The following is a 23,884-nucleotide window of genomic DNA, read 5'->3' as shown; positions in this document are numbered from 1 at the left end:
TCCAGTGACGAAGAGTTACAGCTTTTTTATTTGTTTATCGTAGATAAAATATTTTATGAAATTGTCGAACTGTTTCATAAATAACTATTATCTACTCTGTCATATTATGTATAAGTTATTAGTTTGTGAAAACTGTCATTATAGATACCAGTGCGTGAAGAGTGTAAAGTGTGCTTGAATTAACAATGTATTTTAAATGGGATTTACTTTTTCGGACACTTTCAATGCGTTTTTTGGCATACTTTCATATAATCAAATATCCTTAACTTTCGCGTTGTCATGGTGATGACAATATGAGCAATGACTTACAACAAAATTTTTGACAGTTTTGTGGTTTGAAAGTAGTTAGGATTTTTAAATGTCAAAGTTCTAAAAATTGTACAATAGAAATTAATTCCAGTGACGAAGAGTTCAGTTTTTATATTTGTTTATCGTAGATAAAATATTGTATGAAACTGTACGTGAAGTACTTTTGCAAAAGCATACTTCACGAACTGTTTCATAAATAAGTACTTTTATTAGAGTGTAATTTTTGGAATTTTAAGCATTTTATTAAACGCTTTTATTTAGTTCAATAGTTTGTGTCAAATCTTTAGACGTTAATTTAACTGCCTTTTCTCCAATGCAAATTAATGAAAATTTGCAGACATATGCGTTCGAGGGAACAATTCACGAATAGTCAATAAAAAAATTGTTTTTATGTTTGTTAATTGTTTAAATAAAAAAAAACGATTTTAATGGAAAATGCTAAAATTCTCTCGTTTTTTACAATGTAAGAACTTGGAACTTTTACGGATTATAGCTAATGATATGAACTACACATAATTTCACTTTTTACGTTAATTTTTTACGCTATACTTCAAAAATAAACAATAAAGTTTCAAATTTTTTGCCGATTCCGACTACTTTTCATGTTAGTACATCATATCGCACCTTGAAAACCATATGGCAATATCTGCAATTTTTTCATGAAATGACCTTTGAATGTAGTCTAATAAGAAAAAAAAATATTTTTGAATGCTATATAGCAGCGTCTGCAAAAAAATTTAAGTTCGGCACCAGAAAGATACATCCCTATGGCTTTTGTCAAAAATCGGTTCTTCTTTTTATACCATCAGGCATTATCTGCAGTAGTTGATGCTCTACGGTTCTAAAATTGGAAAAAAAAACCCAGATTTATATGGCAATATGTGCAAAATGTGACCCACGCTGGTAAAATGAAAGCAAGATCTACTAAGGAAACATCCTTTGAATGCAACAAAACAGAGTGCTGCATAGAGATTTGATTGCAATACTGGAAATAAGCGACAAGACTATAACAAATTGATATACAACGTCGTACTGCAGATCCCAAAAGAAAAGCGAATTATAACCGACAGACATTATATAAGCGACAGATTATAATATGCAAGACTTTGATTAAGTGTTAACACTAAAAATTTGTAATAAATAAGTACAATCAATAAAAAAACTGTTATTTTATATGAATTTTTACTGTATCATATGCGAAAATTGATATATTTTTTAATACCATATGGCCGTATCTGCTAAAATACCTATTTCCTGGGGGAAATTTTACGTACTTCTTAATTCATATAAAAATATGTAAAATTAAAGACAATTGTGCCAAATACCAGGTTTGCAGCTTAATTTTTGGAATTACAGTAAATAAAATTATCTTTACAAAAACTTAAAATGCTCATAACTCAATATTATGATTTTTGCAGTTACTGCCCTATGGTTTTCAAGGTGCGATATGTTTTATACATTATTTTAATAAACATAACGATATATTTTAATGTTTGAAAAGTGTAAGACTAAAAAGAAAAAATTAAAAAATATAAAAAAAAAATTTGAAGAAACGCTTTTCTTTAGTTACGAGTGACTAAAATTAAAAATAGTATAAAAAAATCAACCAAAAAGCAAAAAATAAAAAAAATTTTAAAAATCTAACACATTCGTTAAAGAAAAGCGTGGGGCGAAAACCGTTTATTCGATGAAGACGCGCCACGCTTTTCTTTGACAAATGTGTTAGATTTTTTCAATTTTTTTTATTTTTTGCTTTTTGGTTGATGTTGTTTATACTATTTTTAATTTTAGTCACTTTTACCTAAAGAAAAGCGATTCTTAAAAAAATTTTTATATTTTTTTATCGTTAAATCGATTATCGTTAAATTATTTTATATTCTTTCCTATAAATAATAAAAAGGTTTTATTATAAAAAAGTTCTTTTTTATAAAAGTGTAATTATTTATTGTAAAACTTTATGTTTTATTTTTTGTGATTAGTCAATACGATTAGTGTAATTAGTTAAATAAGTGTATATTAATTTGTGTTATATTCGGAACTAATTCAATAAATATTATTAATTATTCTGAATCCAACTCTGTTTCATTTATGTAGAAGCTCCCCACCCCTGAAATTCTGTTTAGAAACAAGGCAACATTCGCGCAGCTATCTAAATACGTTCATGTTACATCTCGGGCTTCTTAAATCTATGCTACCCGCGCATCAAGTTATAACATAACTACACGCGTGGCGTACTTTATACACCACAAGAGAATACACTTAAAAACAGCGGTTTTGTTTATTTTTTTTTTGTGATAAATACATTTAGTTGGGTATTATAAACCTTATTCAGCATTAGAGAATGCTTGGAGTTGCTTTTCAGTAAGTCAATTAGGATTTCTAACTGGAATCTGATTGCTTCAAAAATAAAATTACTAATTAAAAAAAATTTGAAATGTGATTTTTTACATGGAAAAAAATATTGTTTATAAAGAAAAATATATTTTGTGCAATAACGACTAAAAAACAATTGGAAAATGTACTTAAATTACGACAATGCTGACGTATTTTGAACACCACCGGAAACAACAAATAATAAATTGGTAATTACGATCTTCTCAGAACGCCGATTATAACGAAACTAAAACCAATTTTAATTCACATTCCAGTGATAGGTTAGGTTTAAAGTATATTTGCAGTAGAATTCTTATATCTGGCCTACAAAATACGCCTGCGCCTGTAGTTAAATACTAGAACACCTGACAATTTATTAACCCAGTGTCAAAAACGGTTAAAAGTTAAAGACAACAAAGTTCCTAGATAAAATAACAGTTACCCTACCAAAAACGGCCCCTATGACCATTCCTAGAAATTTGCAATTTATGGAATCTATTTATCTCTGATAGTTCTGAAACAGTTCGTGAAGTATGCTTTTTCCGAACGCACGCGATGTTTAGAGCACGAGCGACAGCGGTGCGAGTGCTAGTATACATCGCGTAAGTTTGCAAAAAGTACTTCACGCATAGTTTCATACAGTATTTTATCTACGATAAATAAATAAAAAAACTGCAACTCTTCGTCACTGGAATTCATTTCTATTCTACAATTTTTAGAACTTTGACATTTAAAAATTCTCACTTTTTCAAACCAGAAAACTGTCAAAATTTTGTTGTAATTTATTTTTTTACATGTCATCACTATGACAACGCGAAAGGATATTGATTGTATGATGAAAGTATGCCAAAAAAACAGTGCGAAAAAATAAATCCCAGTACTTTTTCGGACTGTTTTTTGACACAATTTTTAAATGCCAAAGTTCTAAAAATTGTAGAAGATAAATGAATTCCAGTGACGAAGAGTTACAGTTCTTTATTTGCTTATTGTAGATAAAATATTGTATGAAACTGTGCGTGAAGTACTTTTTGCGAACTTACGCGATGTATAGCACTCGATCCGCTATCGCTCGTGCTCTACACATCGCGTGCGTTCGCAAAAAGCATATTTCACGAACTGTTTCATAAATAACTATTTAGTAGCTGACTACATATTCTCAAGATTATAAATATAGATATAGATATATAAATATTCTATAGAGAATTACAGACCGATTAGCCTCCTCAGCCATTTATATAAGCTATTTATGCGAATAATAGTTAAGAGAATGGAAAGAAAGTTAGAGACTTATCAACCAAGAGAACAGGCAGGATTCCGAAAAAATTATGGAACAAATGACCATCTACAAAGTATAAAAACCCTGATAGAGTAAGTAGTGGAATACAATAAACCCCTAGTTCTAGTTTTTTATTGATTTTCATAAAGCCTTTGACAGAGTTGAACTTAGCAAAATATTACAGGCGCTTAAAGAATGCAGGCTAGATTATAGGTATACAAAATTATTACACAAAATATATCTACTTACAGGCAACAACCAACGTCAAATTACATACTAACAGTAATCGCATAAAAATAGAACGGGGGGTTAGACAAGGAGACCTAATGTCACCTAAACTTTTTAATACGGTCTTAGAACATGCTTTCAAGAATTTGGATTGGATGACAAAGGAAATAAAAATAGATGGAGAATACCTAAACAACTTACGTTTCGCCGATGATATAGTCATAGCAGCTGAGGATCTAGGTATGGCAAGAGAGATGGTACAAGAACTCGTTGTGGCTACGGAAAATGTAGGTTTAAATATAAATATCTCAAAAACAAAAATAATGACAAATTTGGTACCCAACCAGAACATTAGTATTGGTGGGAAGGAAATAGAACTCGTAGATAGATATAAATACCTGGGACATGAAATTGCGATTGGCAGGGATAACCAGACTCATGAGCTGAAGAGAAGAATCGGTCTTGGGTGGGCAGCATTTGGAAAACTGAGAAAAACTTTTAAAAGTGAGTTGCCCACATGCCTAAAGAGAAAGGTATTTAATCAGTGCGTCCTCCCTGTCTTCACGTACGGATCAGAAACACTTACCTTAACTAAAGCCTCAGCTACTAAACTAAGAGTCACGCAGAGAAGAATGGAGCGATCAATGTTAGGAATAACTCTGCGAGACAAAATCAGAAACGAATAAATCAGGAGAAGAACAAAGGTGACTGACGTCATCGAGAGGATAGCGAGGTTAAAGTGGAGATGGGCAGGACACAGCCATAATGACAGATGGGCGATGGACGAAGAGGTTATTGGAATGGAGGCCAAGAGAAGGCAAGAGAAGCGTCGGTCGACCGCCTACAAGATGGACTGACGACTTAAAAAAGGTAAATAAAAACTGGATGAGAGCGGCGCAGGATAGATGGGGTTGGAAACGAGGGGAGGACGCCTATGTTCAGCAGTGGACTTTGAGGCTGGATGATGAACATATTCTCACTCCCTTTGAGAGTCAATTACAAATTTTAATAAAGAAGAAATTACTAAAAAGCAGTGTCAAGCTTAACAACTGAGTAACCGAGACAAAAAACATATATCCCGGAAGTACAAATAATTATGTTCTGAAAAGAATTTTTATATAAAATATAAAGTGAGATCTAATTTGATGTTGACATCAAAGGAAAACAAAAGCCACGTGTATGAGTAATGCATTTATAATCACTTCAAAAATTCGTGTTTTTTACTGAATTCGGTACATATTCTTTAAAAATTAAAATGCGTCTATGTTGAAGTTTTAGAGCAGGATATGGCACGAACGATCATTTACAAGTAATTAAGGACTTAATAGAAAAGAGTATTGACGATTCGTCTTGATATTTGTTGACCACGAAAAAGCTTATGACGGCACCAAAAAGTCATCAAAAAATGTTTTAATTAACAGAGTGCCCTATAGATCATCTCTATAATATGTGGTTCAAAGAAAACAGTCCACCTCGATATTTGGCAGTAGTTATTAGTTTTTAAGGAAACGCCGAAACAGGTCAATTTTTGATCTAAGGGGGACACATTTTTACGGTACATACATCTGTCATTTGTCAACCCCCTTCCTTCTACTTCCACCAGCCCTTATTTTTAAATAGGGAATAAGGGTCGCGTGCTAGATCATTTGAAAGGTATATAATATTATTCAATTCTCTATTCAGTAATCTTAACATTAACATAATTATTTATACAGGGTCTCCAAGAAAAATTATTTTGAATTAAAATAATTGACACAAAAAGAAGAATGTATGTAATTTATTTAATTAAAATACATTCTACTGCTGACAGAAAACAGAAAAAAATGTTTATTTGATAAATAAACACTGTTTGATGCTTAAATTCGATATTCAACCAACCAAGAGGCAGATGGGTGGCAGCTTGAACATTGAAATTAAGCGAAAAGCAATGTTTATTTATTACAAAACATTTTTTTTCTGTTTTGTGACAGCAGTAGAATGTATTTGGAATTAAATTAATTACACACATTCTTCTTTTTGTGTGAAATAATTAAATTAAAATTTTTTTTTCCTAGTCACCCTGTATAAATAGTTATGTTAACGTGTATATCACTGAATAGAGAATTCAATAACCTTTCAAATGAGCTAGCACACGATCCCTATTCTCTGTTTAAAAAGAAGGGGTGATACCATTTATCTCAAAGCTGGCAAGTTTTTTTCAGTTGCACCCGTGATTGTCCAGGCTTCAACTCGCAATATCTCCCAAATAAGCTAAGTGGTTTATGACATTATGTTTGCAAAATAAAAAAATATATTTTAATAGTATAGAGGATGCAATATAGGATTTCTTACCTTTCGGTGTGCCTCTAGTATACATCATGCCATTAATCACACTGCATCCACCAAGGACTTTACCCCTAGGCCAACTGCATCTTTTTTCAGGATATCCTTGACATGCTACTTTTTCCGGTTCTGTTTTGTATTTCCAATCTACATACTTATTTCCATGGTAACTCACTACCATCGATGGAACCTATAGACAAACGAAGTATACAAATATATAGTCCAGGGAAATAAAATAAAAATTTTCTCAGAATAATCAGATTTCTTAAATAATCTTGGTGTTACAACTTTTTTAGTTATTGTAGACCTATAGAAAGAAAACCTATTCGTTTCCTGGTTTCTTGCCAAGCGTTCGGAACTGATTTTTAATTATTATTAAATTTTGTCGATTTTTACTAATTGACAAAAATATTACGAAATTACAAATAGAAATGCTTCAAAATGCTGGCGATTTTTTAAAGTTAAAAGGTAATTTTGTTGCTTCGCAAAATGCAAAATAAGGCACTCTCATTATCTGTTCATAACTATTATTAAAATTAACCTATAATGTTGGTACCTTACTCAAGATTATGTAGGTACTTAACAAAACCTTAAAATTTGAGACCAATTTATCAATTACTTTAAATGTTATTGTATTGGTATCCTAAATCTTAGAAAGCGAGTACCAAAATGTTCTGTATTTTCTGTTCTTTTGTATGGTGTGGGTGTGGATTCTTAAATTAACAATGTCTAAATAGTTTGAAAGCATTTGAAATGTGGATATATCGAAGAATGCTGAGAATCTCCTGGACAGACAGAATACAAAACTTACAGCATTTTGAAGTTCATTCGTATTGTCGAAGACTAGAATTTTTAGTTCCCCCTAATATGGTCCAACTTATTTTCATTTTAAGCTCATTTTTAGCAGTAACAAACAATGCTGTCTAAGCTTATGTTATCCCTACTGTCCCAAATAGCACCGAACGGGTTTATTAAGTCTTTTAAGGATGCTTTAAAACTGTAGAATAAAACTAAAATGAAAACCATTTGGTTTTTAAGTAAACCTTAAGGTTGCAATACAACCGCTTTCAGCATATAAGGGCCCTCTCTGAAAGAGATCAATAAAACCAAAAATAAAAATCTTCTTAAAACTTTGTTTTCTTAAGCAACTGGTTTTAAAACTGCTGTGAATGTGCTTTTAAAACCATGTTAAAAGACACTTTAAGTGCAGGCAGTTTTATAGCAAACTTAAAAAGGTTTCTTAAATGTATACTTTTTAAGACAATTTACTATATTAGATGATTCTTTAAACCCATATACTCCATATAGGCCAACAAATTTTTACATGTGTTATGATAGGTAGATACGTATTTGTAACCATAAAATAATAAAAAGCACTTGGTTATTTCGGATTGTCAAGGTAGAAAAATACTTGCGCACCCAACTTTATTGATAATGTTAACAAAAATAGGTCTAAATAACTCACGCGCCCTCAAATTTCTGACTTTTGGCGATTAAAAAATAAAAATAATAAAAAAATTTAAATCCGAAAAATATTAATTTGAAAGAAAAATAATTGTATCTAAAATTTTAATGTTTTAGTGTTTAAATAAATCGAATTTATGTCTTTAAGTGGCTTATTTATAATTTTTATATAAGCCTTATATGTATTGTAATCTATAATGGATTTCAGCATCTCCAGAAAGCAATATGGCTGAAATCCAAATAAAATTTATTTTATAGCTTTTCGAGAGCATATATCCTACATAGAAGCAAGGTTGCTTTGGAATTAAAACCGTTTAGTTTTAATGCTGCTGTTAATAATACCACTCGGTTTTAATGTAAATCTAACCTAAAATCGAGGCGTCGCGGTTGTAGTGCTGTGTGTGTGTTGTACTTTTCTTTTAAAATGACCAGTTCGTTTATATTTTAAGTACTTGCGATTTATTTCTTCCATACCAACTGTACTTCCACTTTTTACAACACCCTACACCACTGTTTCGCTCTAAAACAACAGGCCAACCCTTTTGGACATTAAAGAAGAGGGGATGAGTTTAGTTTTATTGCTTCTAACAGGAAGCATTGTTTAGTCTTTACGATAACCAAATTGATTCAGTTAAGAGCGTTTGGTTTTAATATAGCGTACTAATTGCTTTTAAGAAAGCAACTTTAAAGAAAACTAAAAAATAGTTTTAATGCATATGTTTTACTGACACAATAGTCTTGAGATCAAGTAGTTTTAATAAAAGGTTTTATTAGTCATATTAGGAGAATCTTTAAAACTGCAATAATACTAGAATGTCACAAACTAGAATCTAATAAAACCACACAGTCCGGAAGCTTTTCATAAAACTGATTAGTTTTAAAGTAAACTGATAGTAAACCATTTTAAAACTACAATAAGACAACATTATCTATTAAGATTAATTAGTTTTATTTCATACTCTTATTTGATACTTTAAGACTAATAAAATAACTATTTTAAATGGGAAATAAGCCACAATTTTACTAGAAAAATGAATTTATTAACGTTTCGACGCCCAAGTCGGGTGTCGTTGTCAAAATACAAAATAATAGTACGACACCCGACTTGGGCGTCGAAACGTTAATAAATTCATTTTTTTTGTAAAATTGTGGCTTATTTCCCATTTAAAACAGGTCATTATAAAAATGCCACAAGGAAATAACTTCAGAACAACTTTAAGACTAGTGACAAATGCTTAACAAGTTTTAATGTTCTGAAAGTACATCTACAAGGTAACTTTAAAACCATTATCTTCTTATTTACCACAATAAAATCTTTATAAACTTTAAATAAAACTAGAATGGTTTTATTGTGCTACTTGGGGTTTGCCAAATCATTCCAGAAAAACTTTGTTTTGTATTTAAATTCGTGTATAATTGTCAGATTTTTAAATATGAAAATATAAATATTCTAATTGTTTTTACGTTAAAAATAAAAGTAATTTTGGAAAACGATTTTTGGTTAAAAAAATGATTTTTTAGTCTTTTTTGATACATATTGATAGTTTAATTCTTCACTTTTATTTTTGTGTACGTAGAAATACCGGATCTTCATTATTTTCTCAAGTCAACAAATTGACTTTTCAAAAATCGCCATCTTAAAGCTTTTTCAATATTCTAAAAACTCAAATTTTGTATATCAACTATTTAGCTTTTTAACTAGGTGCAAAAATCGAGCTTATTTTCCTGTAGTAATAAGCAAAACAAATAATTATGGTCATGATCAAGGTTGTTTCGTTCACGTTTTTGTGAATCCGTCTTCTTCTTTATTTTTTATTTGACTGATTGAGATTTACTGTCTGTAACAACTTAATTATGTAAATTCCCAATCAAGATTTCCAGTTGCATAATTTAATAACGTACGTTACTATTTTAGACGCTTATAGTATATTACGAAATAATTAAAATTGTTAATTAAAAATTTACTAGTTTTTTCGGCTTTTATTATATTTATTTTATTAGTGCGTTTGATATATCACCAATGTCAGAGCTAGTAAAAAATAAACATTTATTTGCGGCAAGAGATAAATTAATCACACTCCATAATAAATTAAAAATTTTGAATTTGGCAAAAAAATAAATATATTATTAAAAATTGAAGAAAGACTTCTGTGTAAAAGGTATATTTATTAGAACCCCGATAAAGGGCTACATTAAAAGACAGAACGTTTTCGCTCTAAAGAGAGCATCATCAGTGTTCTAAGCAAGCTCTACATGCTAAGCCACCAAAAATACATAGGTTAAAACCCTTAAAACGCCGACCAAAAGTCTTACATTGGTGTGTATTATGTTAAACCCTGGCGATGGGTGAAAATAAAAAAGATATACCTCACAGCATTATATGACTCTACCACGTGTATGTGGGTGGTTGAGTTGATTTCTCTGTCTTCACAAAGAGAAAAGTTGGCTTTCACCTTTCTCTTTGTGAAGACAGAGAAATCAACTCAACCACCCACATACACGTGGTAGAGTCATATAATGCTGTGAGGTATATCTTTTTCATTTTCAACCATCGCCAGGGTTTAACATAATACACGCCAATGTAAGACTTTTGGTCGGCGTTTTAAGGGTTTTAACTTATGTATTTTTGGTGGCTTAGCATGTAGAGCTTGCTTAGGACACTGATGGTGCTCTCTTTAGAGCGAAAAGGTTCTGTCTTTTAATGTAGCCCTTTATCGGGGTTTTAATAAATATGCCTTTTACACAGAAGTCTTTCTTCAATTTTTGTAATTAATGGTATACAGCCAGTTACGGGAAATTTTTCCTTATGGATTTTAAATATATTATTATATTATCATCTAAAAATTGAATTGGAAATATAGGCTATTGATTATATTCAAAATAAGAGAGCTAAAAGGAACTACAACGTTAATGGGATTTTATTGTCTCATATAGTCAATGGACCTCTGAATTTGAAAAAACTGCGGAGTGCTACTATTTAAATTGGTGCGTTTTTGAGAAATAGGTGAATTAGTCCCTAGGCACAGGGTGAATTAGGGTGAGTGCTATGCACTCTTGGTACAAAGACGTCTACAGGAAAATTGTTTCAGGTTAAATTTGCTATCTAGATATTACATTTTAAAGTCGAAAATATTTTTCTTTACAAAAATATATTCAAAGAAAAAGCAAAAAAACAACACGAAAAAAGCAATTATGTTTTTTGCCTCATAACTTGTTTCCACAGGGATATAGGTACCTATAGACATTGCTTCAGCAGAAATTAACTTACATTCTTTCTCTTTCAAATGACGTTTAGTAGAAGTCTCTAGGATTTTCCCCATTATTTCGCAAACATTGTTCTGTAACTTTTTTCACGCATTTCAAGGTACGTGCAATGGTACACTTATTAGGAAGAGAAGCCAATTACCTTTCTAAAATGGTCTATTGTATAAGGTTGCTTGACTATTTTGAAGCAAGTTCTGCTTTTTCAAAGTCTCATACTTTTATTGATTTTTGATAATTTTTATGATTATTTTTGAAATTTCTCATTTTGACTTTTTTTCTTGTACATTTAGGGATATACCTACATGGTATAATATAAAACAGCATCTTTTCTTTCCTTTAAAATGGTATTCCAAAAAAATCTATGACTATTTTTAAACAAGGTATCCGTAGGATATCCAAGAGTATCCGTTGTTTGAAAAAAATTTAACATTTTTTATTTTTTTTTTCAATTAGAAGAATATAATTGCATATTATAATATAATTTTTAATTCCAAATAATATTTCTTAATAACACTTTCCGACATTGTGAAATATAAAGGTACTTTACTCCTGAGCAAATTCTTATTTTTTAACATAACTCGTACACTATTAACAAAACTTTATATCTGATGATCGTATTTTAGGTTTCAGACTAGGCAGAGAATTTTATAAAGAATAACTTTTTTTCATAAAATTAATACTAAAAAAGTTTTCCATATGGTTATACCTATTGCATGTGTATATGTCACATTTTGAAAGAGCATATTATATTTGCGTTTCGCAACCGGTGGGTCGCGACCCACTAATGGGTCGCGGACAGATTTCGGGTGGGTCGTGGCGTGGCTCTTACAGTAGCTGAGTGACGTACAGAGTATAGAATAGCGTATCAACATGGGTGAGGGATGGGTCGCGAATATGAATAAACATCAGAAGGTGGGTCGCCATACATAAAAGGTTGGGAACCACTGTACTAAATGTACCATTACGTATACCTAGAAATGCGCAGAAAAAAGTTACAGAACAATGTTTGCGAAGTAACAAGGAAAATATCCCAAAATTGCTGTGAGTGGCGAAATTTGAAAAATCATATTTTAGAAATTGTGAATCACAGCAACTTCTACCAAACGCCATTTTCAAGAGGAAGGATGGAACTTTTCTTCAGTGAAGCAGCCTATACCTATATCCCCGTGTAAAAAAGTTATGGGGCAAAAAACAAAATTTATATCTTTCTTGTTTTTTCTTGCTTTTATTTTGGATATATTTTTAGTAAAAAAATGTTTTTGACTTTAAAATGTGATATTTCGATAGTAAATTTAACCGGAAATAATTTTCCTATAGACGTGTTTGCACTAAATGTGCATAGAACTCACCCTAATTCGCCCTGTGCCTAGGGACTAATTCACCCCTTTCTCAAAAACGCATCAATTTGAATGGTAGCACTCCGCGGTTTTTTCATATATAGAGGTCCATTGACTATATGAAACCTTAAAACCCTGTTAACGTTGTAGTTCCTTTCTAAAATACATAATCAATAGCCTAATAACAAAACAACATTTATTTTATAAAAAATGCTGAAAAATTCATCAAGTATCATAATATTCAAAATACACATTTATTAAATAATGTATCTAATTCTTGTTCTTCTTTATTATTGATCCTAGAAAAGTTGTAAATGCAAATCTTGAAAAAGTGTAAATTTAATTTTTTTCTATCCTCCTAGTCTATCTTTTCTCCTTCGTAAGGATGTAGTGACGTCGTGTAATTTGTTTGACTATTTCTGTCCAATTATCTCTCTCCTGCGCGTGTTTTGCTTCGGAGGATGAGTAACAACTCATGTCCTTCATTTGGTCCGACCATAGTACTGGAGATATTCATCTAGATCTTTTGCTCTCCACTTTGCCTTCATCTATCATTCGACTCGTGGGACAATACTCAAGAGATTAAATGTCGCATCGGAAAGGCAAAGAGTGCATTCTTGACTATGAGCTCTGTGTTCAAGAGCCATGACATCACTCTAAAAACAAAAATAAGGTTCCTTAAATGTCACGTCTACTCAGTGCTTCTATACGGAGTAGAAACGTGGACATTGAAGGCGGAAACTCTATCGAAACTTCAAGTTTTTGAGCTATGTTTGTACAGAAGGAACCTGAAGATACCATGGACGGACAAAGTCACCAATGAAGAAGTACTACGGAGGGTGAACACAACCGCAGATTCAGTCAACATCGTGAAGGGCCGTAAGCTGCAGTACTTGGGGCATATAATGAGAAATTAAGGCAGATACGAGCTACTCCAGTGCATTTTACAAGGTAAAATTGAAGGGATAAGGGCCCCAGGACGAAGAAGAATATCCTGGCTTGCTAACCTGAGAGCATGGTATAGAAAGACCTCAACACAGCTATTCCGTATAGCAGTTAACAAAGTCTTCATAGCCAGAATGATCGCCAACGTTCGGAATGGACAGGCACCTTAAGAAGAAGATCATTCGCTCCACGCTTTCTCTTCTTTTAGTTATATGTCCAAAATATCTCAGCATATTTTGGTTGATAGTTGTGATGAGTCTAGTTTTTGAAGTTATACTTCTTTAGGAGCGATTAAGAGTAAAATTTCATAATACTGCGCGCATGCGCACACAGGCAGTATGGTATAAACTTTATACGAGATCTGATTGGGTGTTAAAATCATCTGTCAATAATTGTTCAATATGGAGATTTTGGATAAACAAATTAATGTTGTGTATATTAGTTTTTATTGTTGTGATGGCAGAGAAAACTGCAAGTTTATAATATTGTAGTGACTTTTTAAATAGTTTTTAAAAGCGACAGGTACGTAATAATTTTAAATGTTTCAGTATCTTAATAAAAAATTTCGTAGGTAGGACGTACCTACTTGGAAAATTTAAAAAGAACCTACTAAAATAGTATGTAATGCTTTGATTTACATAATTTGATTACCATCAAAATTGCTATCAATATTCACGTAATATATTGTTTTGTTACTCTATATTCTGTTGTATTCTAATATTTCTTTCAATTCTAAATAATTTCAATTCAAAATCAAAACAATTTGGTTAAATTCAGAACCGTCAAAAGTTTAATCTGTTTAGTTAGTTGATCTTCGCACATGATGACACATGGTCTCCGTGGGTAAAAGTTTAAGGTGAATGAATTTCAATACTAACTGCGCTGATAAGCGGGTTCGAACCCCAATGGAAATTTTATTTTTTTTTATTTTTTGAAGTTATACTTCTTTACGATCGGGGGTGAAATTTTATAATTCCCTGGCGTATGCGCAGTCACACAGGGTCAGGGACAGGGACAGGTACAGACGCGTTACTAATCTTTCAAATTATGTATGTATCAGCGCAAATAATTCATTAAAAGAATATATTAGTGTTATTAATCTTTTTCTTCTTCTACTTTCTTTTATGTAGGCTTTAAAGCCTATTTATTCTTCAATATTAGCCTCCTAAATTGTTTAAGTTATCGCACCATCTTTTTTTTTGGTCTGCCAATACTTCTTCGTCCATTTGGTGACTTATCTCGTGCTATTCGTAATATCCTATCCTCTGCCATTCTACTAATGTGTTCGTTCCACTCCTGTTTCCGTTTTGTCACCCATCCATTTATTTCTTCTACATTGCATGATCTTTTTATGTTTTCGTTTCTCTCCCTTTCCAACAGACTTTTCGCTGATATTCGTCGGAGTATTTTCATATCTGTTGTTTCTAGTAGTCGTCTTGTTTGAGATGTGTCAGGTCTTGTCTCCGCCGTGTATGTCAATATAGGTCTAATTTCTGCTTTATAGATTCTTAGTAAATGTTCCTAGTATAGTGTTCTTAGTAAATGTATTATTTATTATACTTTTTGTGTCTTTAGATTTGTCTTAATCGGGCGTAAGATAATAAAGTATCTATTTTTATACTTCACTTTGATCTATTTGTCTCCGTGATGTGTAATTATATCCGACACGTCAATAGCACGGGGCTTCATAGCTCGGTTGGTATAGAATGGACCAGAGATCGAGAGATCGCGGGTTCGAATCCCGGATGATTTATATTCATATTAATTTTTTTGGTATTATAAAGTTTTGGTTAATTTTTTGTAATTATTGTTAATTTTTGGTATTTATTGTAATTGTTAAGTATATTTATTACGTTGAAATTATAAAATATAATAGAAGTATAACTTCTTACGTGCGTACAAAGTACACAAACATTCTTTTTTTTCATATATCGAAAACTCTTAGAGATTTTTATTTAAAATGGACATGTGAAATTTTTATGGCAGCAACATCTTAAAAAAAAATTAATCTGAAATTTATAATTTACCCCATACCCATAAAAATAAAAACCCCATAAAAATTTTATAGCGGTTTTGTTCCCTTAAACCCCCACAAACTTTTGTATACGTTCCAATTAAATTATTATTGTGGCACCTTTAGTTAAACACCACGTTTTTAAAACTTTTTGCCTCTTAGTGCTTTTTTTATAAGCCAGTGTTTATCGAGATATTTCGAATATTTATCAAATCCATCACAAGTATGATTATAGACACCTGTTAATAATCTGAAAATTTATTTATAACTTACATTTTTAGGTATATTTTGAAAAAGCTGCCACATCTCGATAAAAGGCGACTTATCAAAAAAAAGACTAGGAGGCAAAAAACTTTTAAAAACACTGTGTTTAACTAATGGTACCACAATAATAGTTTAATTGGAACGTACAAACGTTTAAAGGAACAAAACCCCATAAATTTTTATGTAACTGTATTAAAGAAGCATCTCGATAAAAATTGGCTTATCTAAAAAATAATAAGACGCAAAAAAGTTTTAAAAACGTTGTGTCTAACTAACAGTACCACAAAAATGAATTAATTGAAAGGTACACAGAAGTTTTGGGGGGGGGGGGGGGGGGGGTGTTCAAGGGAATAAAACCCCCAAAAAATTTTATGGGGTGGACAAATTTTACTATAATTTTGTTTTAAGATATTCCTGCCATAAGAATGTTACATGTCCATTTTCAATAAAAAATCTCTAATAGTTTTCGATATATCGAAAAAAATCGATTTTCATTTTGTAACTTCAAAGAGCTGTAACTTTTTTATGAGCACATTTGTACTAAGGTAAGTTAGGTTCAACCGAACTATTTTTGACCCCAGAATGTGTGGTATAATTTATGACCAATCTTTTCGGGACACCCTGTATATATAATTTGCATTTGCATACCTACTAAGGAAATAATGAAGCGAATCTGGTTTTTCCAAGAGATTCGAGAGAAGATTAACGAGAATAAAATAAATGACTGATGCCAAACACATCAATACCGCGGGCTTAGTTGAAAATTATTAAGATAAATTTGACATTATATGCGAAAGAGTGGTAGGTTGATGACCCGATTTTGCTCTAAAACGAGTAAGCAGAAAAGCAACAATATGGAAATGATATATTTGAATTTTCTAAAACCGCAATACCTTTGTTACTCTTACCCTTCTTTGATCTTTTAATACAAAGTATTTTGTTACGAATAAACAATGTAGGTACAGCAGAAGTAAATCAGACACGAAGAGATGATCCTACATAGTCTACATTATTAAATGCTCACCAAAAGTTAGGAATATTTTTAGAAATTGTTTTAATGGAATTAGTTGTTTATTTTGGAATACATTAACATAAGTACATAAGCTTGATTTTAAAGATATAATAACTGAAGAGTTTTCTACAAAAATTTCAAAAAGTAGTAAAATGTTACTACGATGTTATATCTTTCCTATAGGGCTTTTCACTCACAGTCATTTGTTTCGAGCTTCTGTCATAATCCGTGTACATTAATATTATACACAGATTATACAACATATGACAGAAGCTCGAAACAAATGGCAATCGATGAAAAGTTTTCAGACGCAACCTGCAAGAAAATTAAAGCTTTTGAAATGTGGCTTTATTGTCGAATCCAAAAGATATTTTATACCGACCACATTACTAATCAGGGTGTTTCATTGAGAATGCAAAAAGAAAACGAGCTGCTAACCACAATAAAACAGCCAAAATGGAATACCTCAGTTATATCATGAGAAACAGCAGGAGATATGGACTACTGCAACTAATCTTGGAGTGAAAATTAAAAGGAAAACGGGAACCAGAAAGGCAAAAAAATTCCTGGCTGAAAAATTTATGTATGTGGTTCATCAAAATAACCACAAATATTTTCAGAGCTTTTTCTTTAAGTGCCATCTCCGCGACGGAGGTCGGCAATCATCATAGCTATTCGGACTTTGGAGACGGCTGCTCTGAAAAGTTCATTTGATGTACATCCGTATCATTCTCTCAGGTTGCGCAGCCACGATATTCTGCGTCTCCCTATGCTTCTTTTTTCTTGAATCTTTCCCTGCATAACGGGTTGGATCAAGTTGTATCTCTCTCCAAGTGTAATATGTCCGAGATATTCCAATTTTCTGGTTTTGATTGTATTTAAGACTTCCATTTTTTATTCATCTTTCTCAGAACCTGTTTGTTTGTCATTTGTTCTGTCCATGATATTTTGAGAACTCTTCTATATACCCACAACTGGAATGATTCCAGTTTTTCCATTGATGCCCGCATTCAAGGTCCAAGCTTCCATTCCGTAAAACAGAGTCGTAAAAACATAGCACCTAGCCAACCTTACTCTTAGCTCTAACTTTATATCTCTTGTTCAGAGCACTTTTCCCATTTTATTAAAATTGGCTCTAGCCTTTTCTATTCTACTTTTAATTTCCCGGAAGTAATCATTTGTGCTCATTGTTCCAAGATTCCGGTTATGAGAAGATTCCCGTTATGTCTTTGAGTTTTAGGTATTCTCATAATATTTGTCGTCTTGATGTTCATTGCTAGACCGTATTCTTGGCTATATATCGGTATTCCGTTAACCAGTCTCTGAAGATCTTCAATATTTTCGGCTAAGACGACAGTGTCATTTGCTTATCAAATATTGTTAATGGGAACTCCGTTCACCTTTATTACAGCTGTTTTACCATCAAGAGTTTTTTAAGGATCACTTCCGAGTAGGCATTAAAGAGAACTGGCAACAATACGCATCCCTGTTTCACCCCACGTCTAATTTCAATTTCCTCTGACAGCTGTTCGTTAACACGTACTTTTGCTCGCTGCTTATACTATAAATTAGATATGATCCTGAGGTCACTGTAGTATATCTTCTTTAATTTGAGCACATTCATTAATTGTTCATGTCGTACTTTATCAAAAGCTTTATTATAGTCCATAAAACAGATATATGTATTATATGATTGACGTCAATTATATTTATCTTGATTGACGTCTAGGCAACTTTGTATTGGGATATTAAGTGAGAAAAGAGCTTTACGCTTTCCTCGGCCTTTGAGAACCCCAAATCTGTACAGAACACACTGCATTTCAGAACAGCAGTGTGCAAAATACAGATCGCCATGATGGTCGCTAACATCCGAAACGAATAGGCACTGCAAGAAGAAGAAGAAAAAATAATATGACAAAACTACACCACACTCGGTCGGCAAATCATTAGGCAGCAAACGACAGCTGGACTTTTCTCCAGAGACTCATCATCATCATTAATCACTCAAAAGATTTTACGTTCCCACACCAGCAATTTATTTAATTCTTCTTGTTAGCGTCAATGTTTCGCTTTCCTACGCGACTGCTGGTCGTATTATTGTCTTATATATTCATGTTTGCACCTTGTGAATGAATTTTTCACTTCATTAGATCTTGCGTTCATTACATGCTGCAGTTGGTACAGTTACGGTACATGCTTGGTACTGTTACAAAACGTGCCGCTTAGTCGTTGGAACGACTACATCGAGTGTCAGAAACGTAAGATGGTTCTTGTTCACTGATCCTCAATGTACACCTAACACCTTATTATTGTTGCACGTGACATATCCCAGGTAACTGCATTTGCTTGCAAGCTAAACGAAGTGAGGGTAGTCAGATATGGAAAAATTTCATGGGGTAATTGTCGGTATAAGCAATCCTTCACTTACTAACCAACGGTTTCACTTGAATGAGTTGACAAATAGTAGGGTACTTTTTTGTCCTATAATTGAGGAATCCATCTCGAAGGCGTATGATTATGAACCAAGCTCAACGGAAAAGGATGCAGAAGGTAACGGGAAAAATTACACTAAAAGCTCGTACAGTACTTCTAATTGAGGCGTCAATGGAAAATATCAAATAAAATCTACTGATTATGGACCACGGAAGCTAAGATCCTACAGGGGACGAATAGCTGTAGTCAATGAGGGCTCTCATGTTGTAAACCAGAAAAAATCCTGCCCATTTAATGTTGATATTGGAAGTTATCGGACTGAAATGTCAGATTTTGTAGAATTTAGAACATCAATTTGGAGAACTTTCAGATTGATATTTGGAGGTTTCCCAACGACTAGGAAGACTTGGAATATTCTTAAAATCAATGAAGAGACATCATACTGCCCATAATATAATAGACGAATTAAACGCCAAAGTTTGCCAGGGATGAGTGGATAGACAGTAGTGGTTGAATATGGTGTAGGAAAAAGAAATAAAGGTTAAGACTGTTTAGTATAAAGTTGTGATAGTTTTTACTGTGAAGTTGTTGCTGATGATAAAGTTGTAAATCTGCCAGTTGATCTACTCCCTGACAATAACGAAAATAAAATAAACTGTAAATATTGCAAATGTAAAACAAGGAAGGTATATTATTATATCGAAGACAGAAACGAAAATAAACTAAAGTACAGTTATTTACGGATCAAAATAAACTAATAGACCAGGGCGCATCTGTAAAAATATTAGTACATTTGTACGTTAAGAGGTGACTAAAATTTTTTTGCAGAAATTGCTTGAAAATAAATCAAATATTAATATTTGAGTTATCCTCCCTCTCAAAAAGGTCCGGAACATTGTTTAAATAATCAAAATGTCAAAAAATTAAGGAAAAATTCGATTTTTTTCTTCGTTTTTGATTATAACTTTAAAAGTATTCATTTCCGAGAAAAGTTGTACTAACATAAAAGTTGCGTATATAAATTTCCTACGATATAGAATTGGTTATAAATTTAAAAAATAGTCACCCTTGTTACAAAATAGCAATGATTGCGAAAAAACCATACAAATACAAGTATTCGCATTTTACGTTTTTAAACCATATATGCTACACTTAGGACCTTCATATTTCACCCAGAAAAACTTTATGATACAGTAAAACAACACGGTAAATTTCATTAAGATCGGTTTAATAGATTTTGCAAAATAAATTTCGCAATCCAGCTTTCGCAAAAAAAAATTCATTTTTTTAAAATGTTACAGGACCGAAAATAAAGCAGATGGCAAGTTAAAATTTTTTTTGCTTATAAAAGTGTACTGTACCTTTCATTTTCAATTTTGCAGAATTAAAATCGATTAACACCACGGCGTCAGGAATTTTTTTAAGTAAACATTAATTATTGGTGCTACGCGCAGGACAGCGGATAGTTTGCTCTGATTGGTCATTCCAATGACCTTTGATAATGATTGATACATTTTAATCATTACTACATTTCGATGTAAATAAATAAATTTGTTTATTGCAAAATAAAAACACATACTCTATCCTTTGAAATAATACTTTTATTAGCAAAAATTTTCTTTGTTCATATATTTTAACTTAGAGAATACAAGTTTATTATTTTTAAATATATGCAATTGTTTTAAACAATATTTCACAAACAATAATAAAATTAGTTTGATTTTTGTGGAATTAAAATATTAAAATACAACAAAATATAGAGTAAGAAAATAATATATTAGGTAAAGATTGGAAGCAATTTTGGTGGAAAATCGAACACCGCTATCCTGCGCGTAGCACCAAAAATTTATGTTTATTTAAAAAATTTCCTGACGCCATGGTAATTAATCGATTTTAATTTTGCAAATTGCAAATGGAAGGTACAGTACACTTTTATAAGCAAAAAAAATTTCAACTTGCTATCTGCTTTATTTTCGGTCTTGTAACATTTTGAAAAAATGAATTTTTTTTTTGCGAAAGCTGGATTGCGAAATTTATTTTGCAAAATCTATTACACTGATCTTAATGAAATTTACAGCATTGTTTTACTGTATCATAAAGTTTTTCTGGGTGAAATATGAAGGTCCTAAGTGTAGCATAAATGGTTGAAAAACGTAAAATACCAATACTTGATTTTGTATGTTTTTTTCGCAATTATTGCTATTTTGCAACTAGGGTGACTATTTTTTAAATTTTTAACCAATTCTATATTGTAGAAAATTTAATTATGCAACTTTTATGTTAGTACAACTTTTCTCGGAAATGAATACTTTTAAAGTTATAATCAAAAAACGAAGAATAAAATCGAATTTTTCCTTCATTTTTTGACATTTTGATTATTTAAACAATGTTCCGGACCTTTTTGAGAGGGAGGATAACTCAAATATTATTATTTGATGAATTTTCAAGCAATTTCTGCAAAAAAATTTGAGTCACCTATCAACGTCCATCTCAAAACAGACGCGCCCTGGACTATAATAAATTCATCACGAACCAAAAACGGCAATAAAACGTTTCAACAAAAGTATGGTTACGATTAAAAATAACATAATAAATTCTTTATAAACCAAAAACAGCAATAAAATGTTTGAATAGCGCTGTACTACGCCAGCCCTTACGAGACACGGGCAAGTCTAAATTTGCTCTATCCCGTGTCAGACACGGGATAATGCATTAAGTGGTTAATGAAATTAAAGCCATTACTACTTGATATTTGTCTTACCTGTGAACCCGGCGGCTCGTCATTTCCAGCCTCTATTAACAACACTTTCCAACCCGGTACCTGTGCCAATTTTCCCGCAGCAGTAGCACCACCGCTACCACCCCCGATCACTACAAAATCGTACTCATGATCCGGCCTTCTGCGAGGTATTACTCTTTCACATGCTTCCGATATATCGCAAGCATTTCGTATAAAAGTGTCTAGCAGGGTCATAAATAGGAATATCGAACCTCCGCATGTTTGGTCCAACGATGGCCCCAAAAAGTTGTTCGCACAGCCACATTCCATTTTCCGCAGGCAATATTTACAAACTGATAGTGGATAGCGGTCGGCTAAGGAATATAAGTATCTTCGCGAGTATAGTGCGGTGAAATATTATCAAAGTGTTGAGGTCAAGGCGAAAACCAGAATCAGGTTTTTAGTTGATATTTTAGGGAAGTACGTTTCGTTGAAAATGTTGTAATCTAATACAAACAGAAAAGTAATTAAAATTTTATTTTTACGGATGTGATAATAATTTGTTTATCTTCTTCTGAATGTGCCTATCTTCTAGAGATGTTGGCGACCGCATATCATACCACATATCTCGATATTAATCTAAGTTTTTAGATTAATATTAAATTGGTTATTCTTTAGTATTGATACTTTATAATTAGCAAGAAGGACGCATTTCAGCAGGTGAAGTAAAGGTATCTAGTACCTACCTACTATCCAATCTTAACTTTGCCGATTGTAGCCCAGTAAATGAACGGGAAATTCGGCGGTACCGTGTAATTTCCAGGGGAAACTCCGAATTGCATGAAAATTTGGATTTAGGTTCTGCTTACCCTCCACTTCAAAGTTGAAATTGTGCCGTTGGTTGCTTTTACTTGGGGGCTGACAGTCACCCCTTCTCGGGGGTGAAAAAACATACGTTCAAGATAAGTCCGTAAATAGATAAATTGACTGATTTTAAGCAACTTTTGTTCTATAGAGTTTTTACTTAAGTCAATACTTTTCGAGTTATTTGTCAATGAAAATGTTGATTTTTCGACAAAAAAACTAGGTTTTGAGACGGTTTTTCGCAAATAACTCAAAAAGTAAATATTTTATCGAAAAAAATATACTTAGCAAAAGTGTAGCTTATAAAAAACCCAAAAAAATGGTGTATAAGTAAAGTCTATCAATTAAATAAAAACAAAGTTGTAGCTCATGAAAAATACGTTCTTATTCGTCTAATTCCAAATCGAATATTTCAATGTGAAATCACCGAAAAATTAAGCACTTTTCGGGAAAACCCCATTTAATTTTTTTTAAGTGTTAACAAAAAGCTTTGTTTTAATTGTTAACAAAAGTTTTATCATTACAAATAAGCGAGTTACGCTCAAAATAAAGTTGGTCCTCTTTTTTTTTGTCAAAAATCATGAAAATCTAGCCGTGTTTAGCTCCCCAAATGAAATTAATCGCTACCGTTTTACAAACAATTTACTTACCTATCTATTTTTTATATGATGTGTCAGTCTCACCGGTTTAAAGTTTTTATTTTTGAAAGGGTTATAATTAAGAAAGCTTGAATGGGTCACTAATCACGAGTGTATGCAAATCTTTTTCCAACCAATTTTTGTCTTACGGAGAAACAAAATATAACTAGCATATTTATAATAGCAAAACCTACATTTTTTTAGTCTTTAAAATTTTTCTTATCACTAATGCTTCTTAAATTATTTTGAAAAAACGAAATTTTTCAAAAATTTTTAGAAATTTTTTTTTTTTGCTATAAAGCCAAATGTTTTCAAAAATAAGCACTTCAAACCAATCAAACTTACAGATCATATAAACAATACACATACAGTTAAAATAGATGGTAAAGTCAAACGATTAATTTCATTTGGGTCCTAAATAA

The 23,884-nt window shown here is 31.9% G+C and overlaps 1 protein-coding gene across 1 annotated transcript in view; it reads right to left on the bottom strand.

The window, feature by feature from the left end:
• LOC114326282 (glucose dehydrogenase [FAD, quinone]) overlaps positions 1–22,335 on the bottom strand; it is a 103,104-nt gene extending 80,769 nt beyond the window's left edge. The window contains exons 1-2 of the mRNA XM_028274591.2: positions 22,003–22,335; positions 6,518–6,698 (exon numbers count right to left, since the gene is read on the bottom strand). Coding sequence (XP_028130392.2) covers positions 6,518–6,698; positions 22,003–22,290 — 469 coding nt within the window. The 5' untranslated portion in view covers positions 22,291–22,335. The remainder of the gene's footprint in view (positions 1–6,517; positions 6,699–22,002) is intronic.
• Positions 22,336–23,884: the final 1,549 nt, after the last annotated feature.

This window comes from Diabrotica virgifera, chromosome 4 (genome assembly GCF_917563875.1).
Source record: "Diabrotica virgifera virgifera chromosome 4, PGI_DIABVI_V3a".
Classification (NCBI taxonomy): Eukaryota; Metazoa; Arthropoda; class Insecta; order Coleoptera; family Chrysomelidae; genus Diabrotica; species Diabrotica virgifera.
Note: the sequence above shows the minus strand (reverse complement) of the source record. Positions and strands in the feature narration are given on the sequence as shown.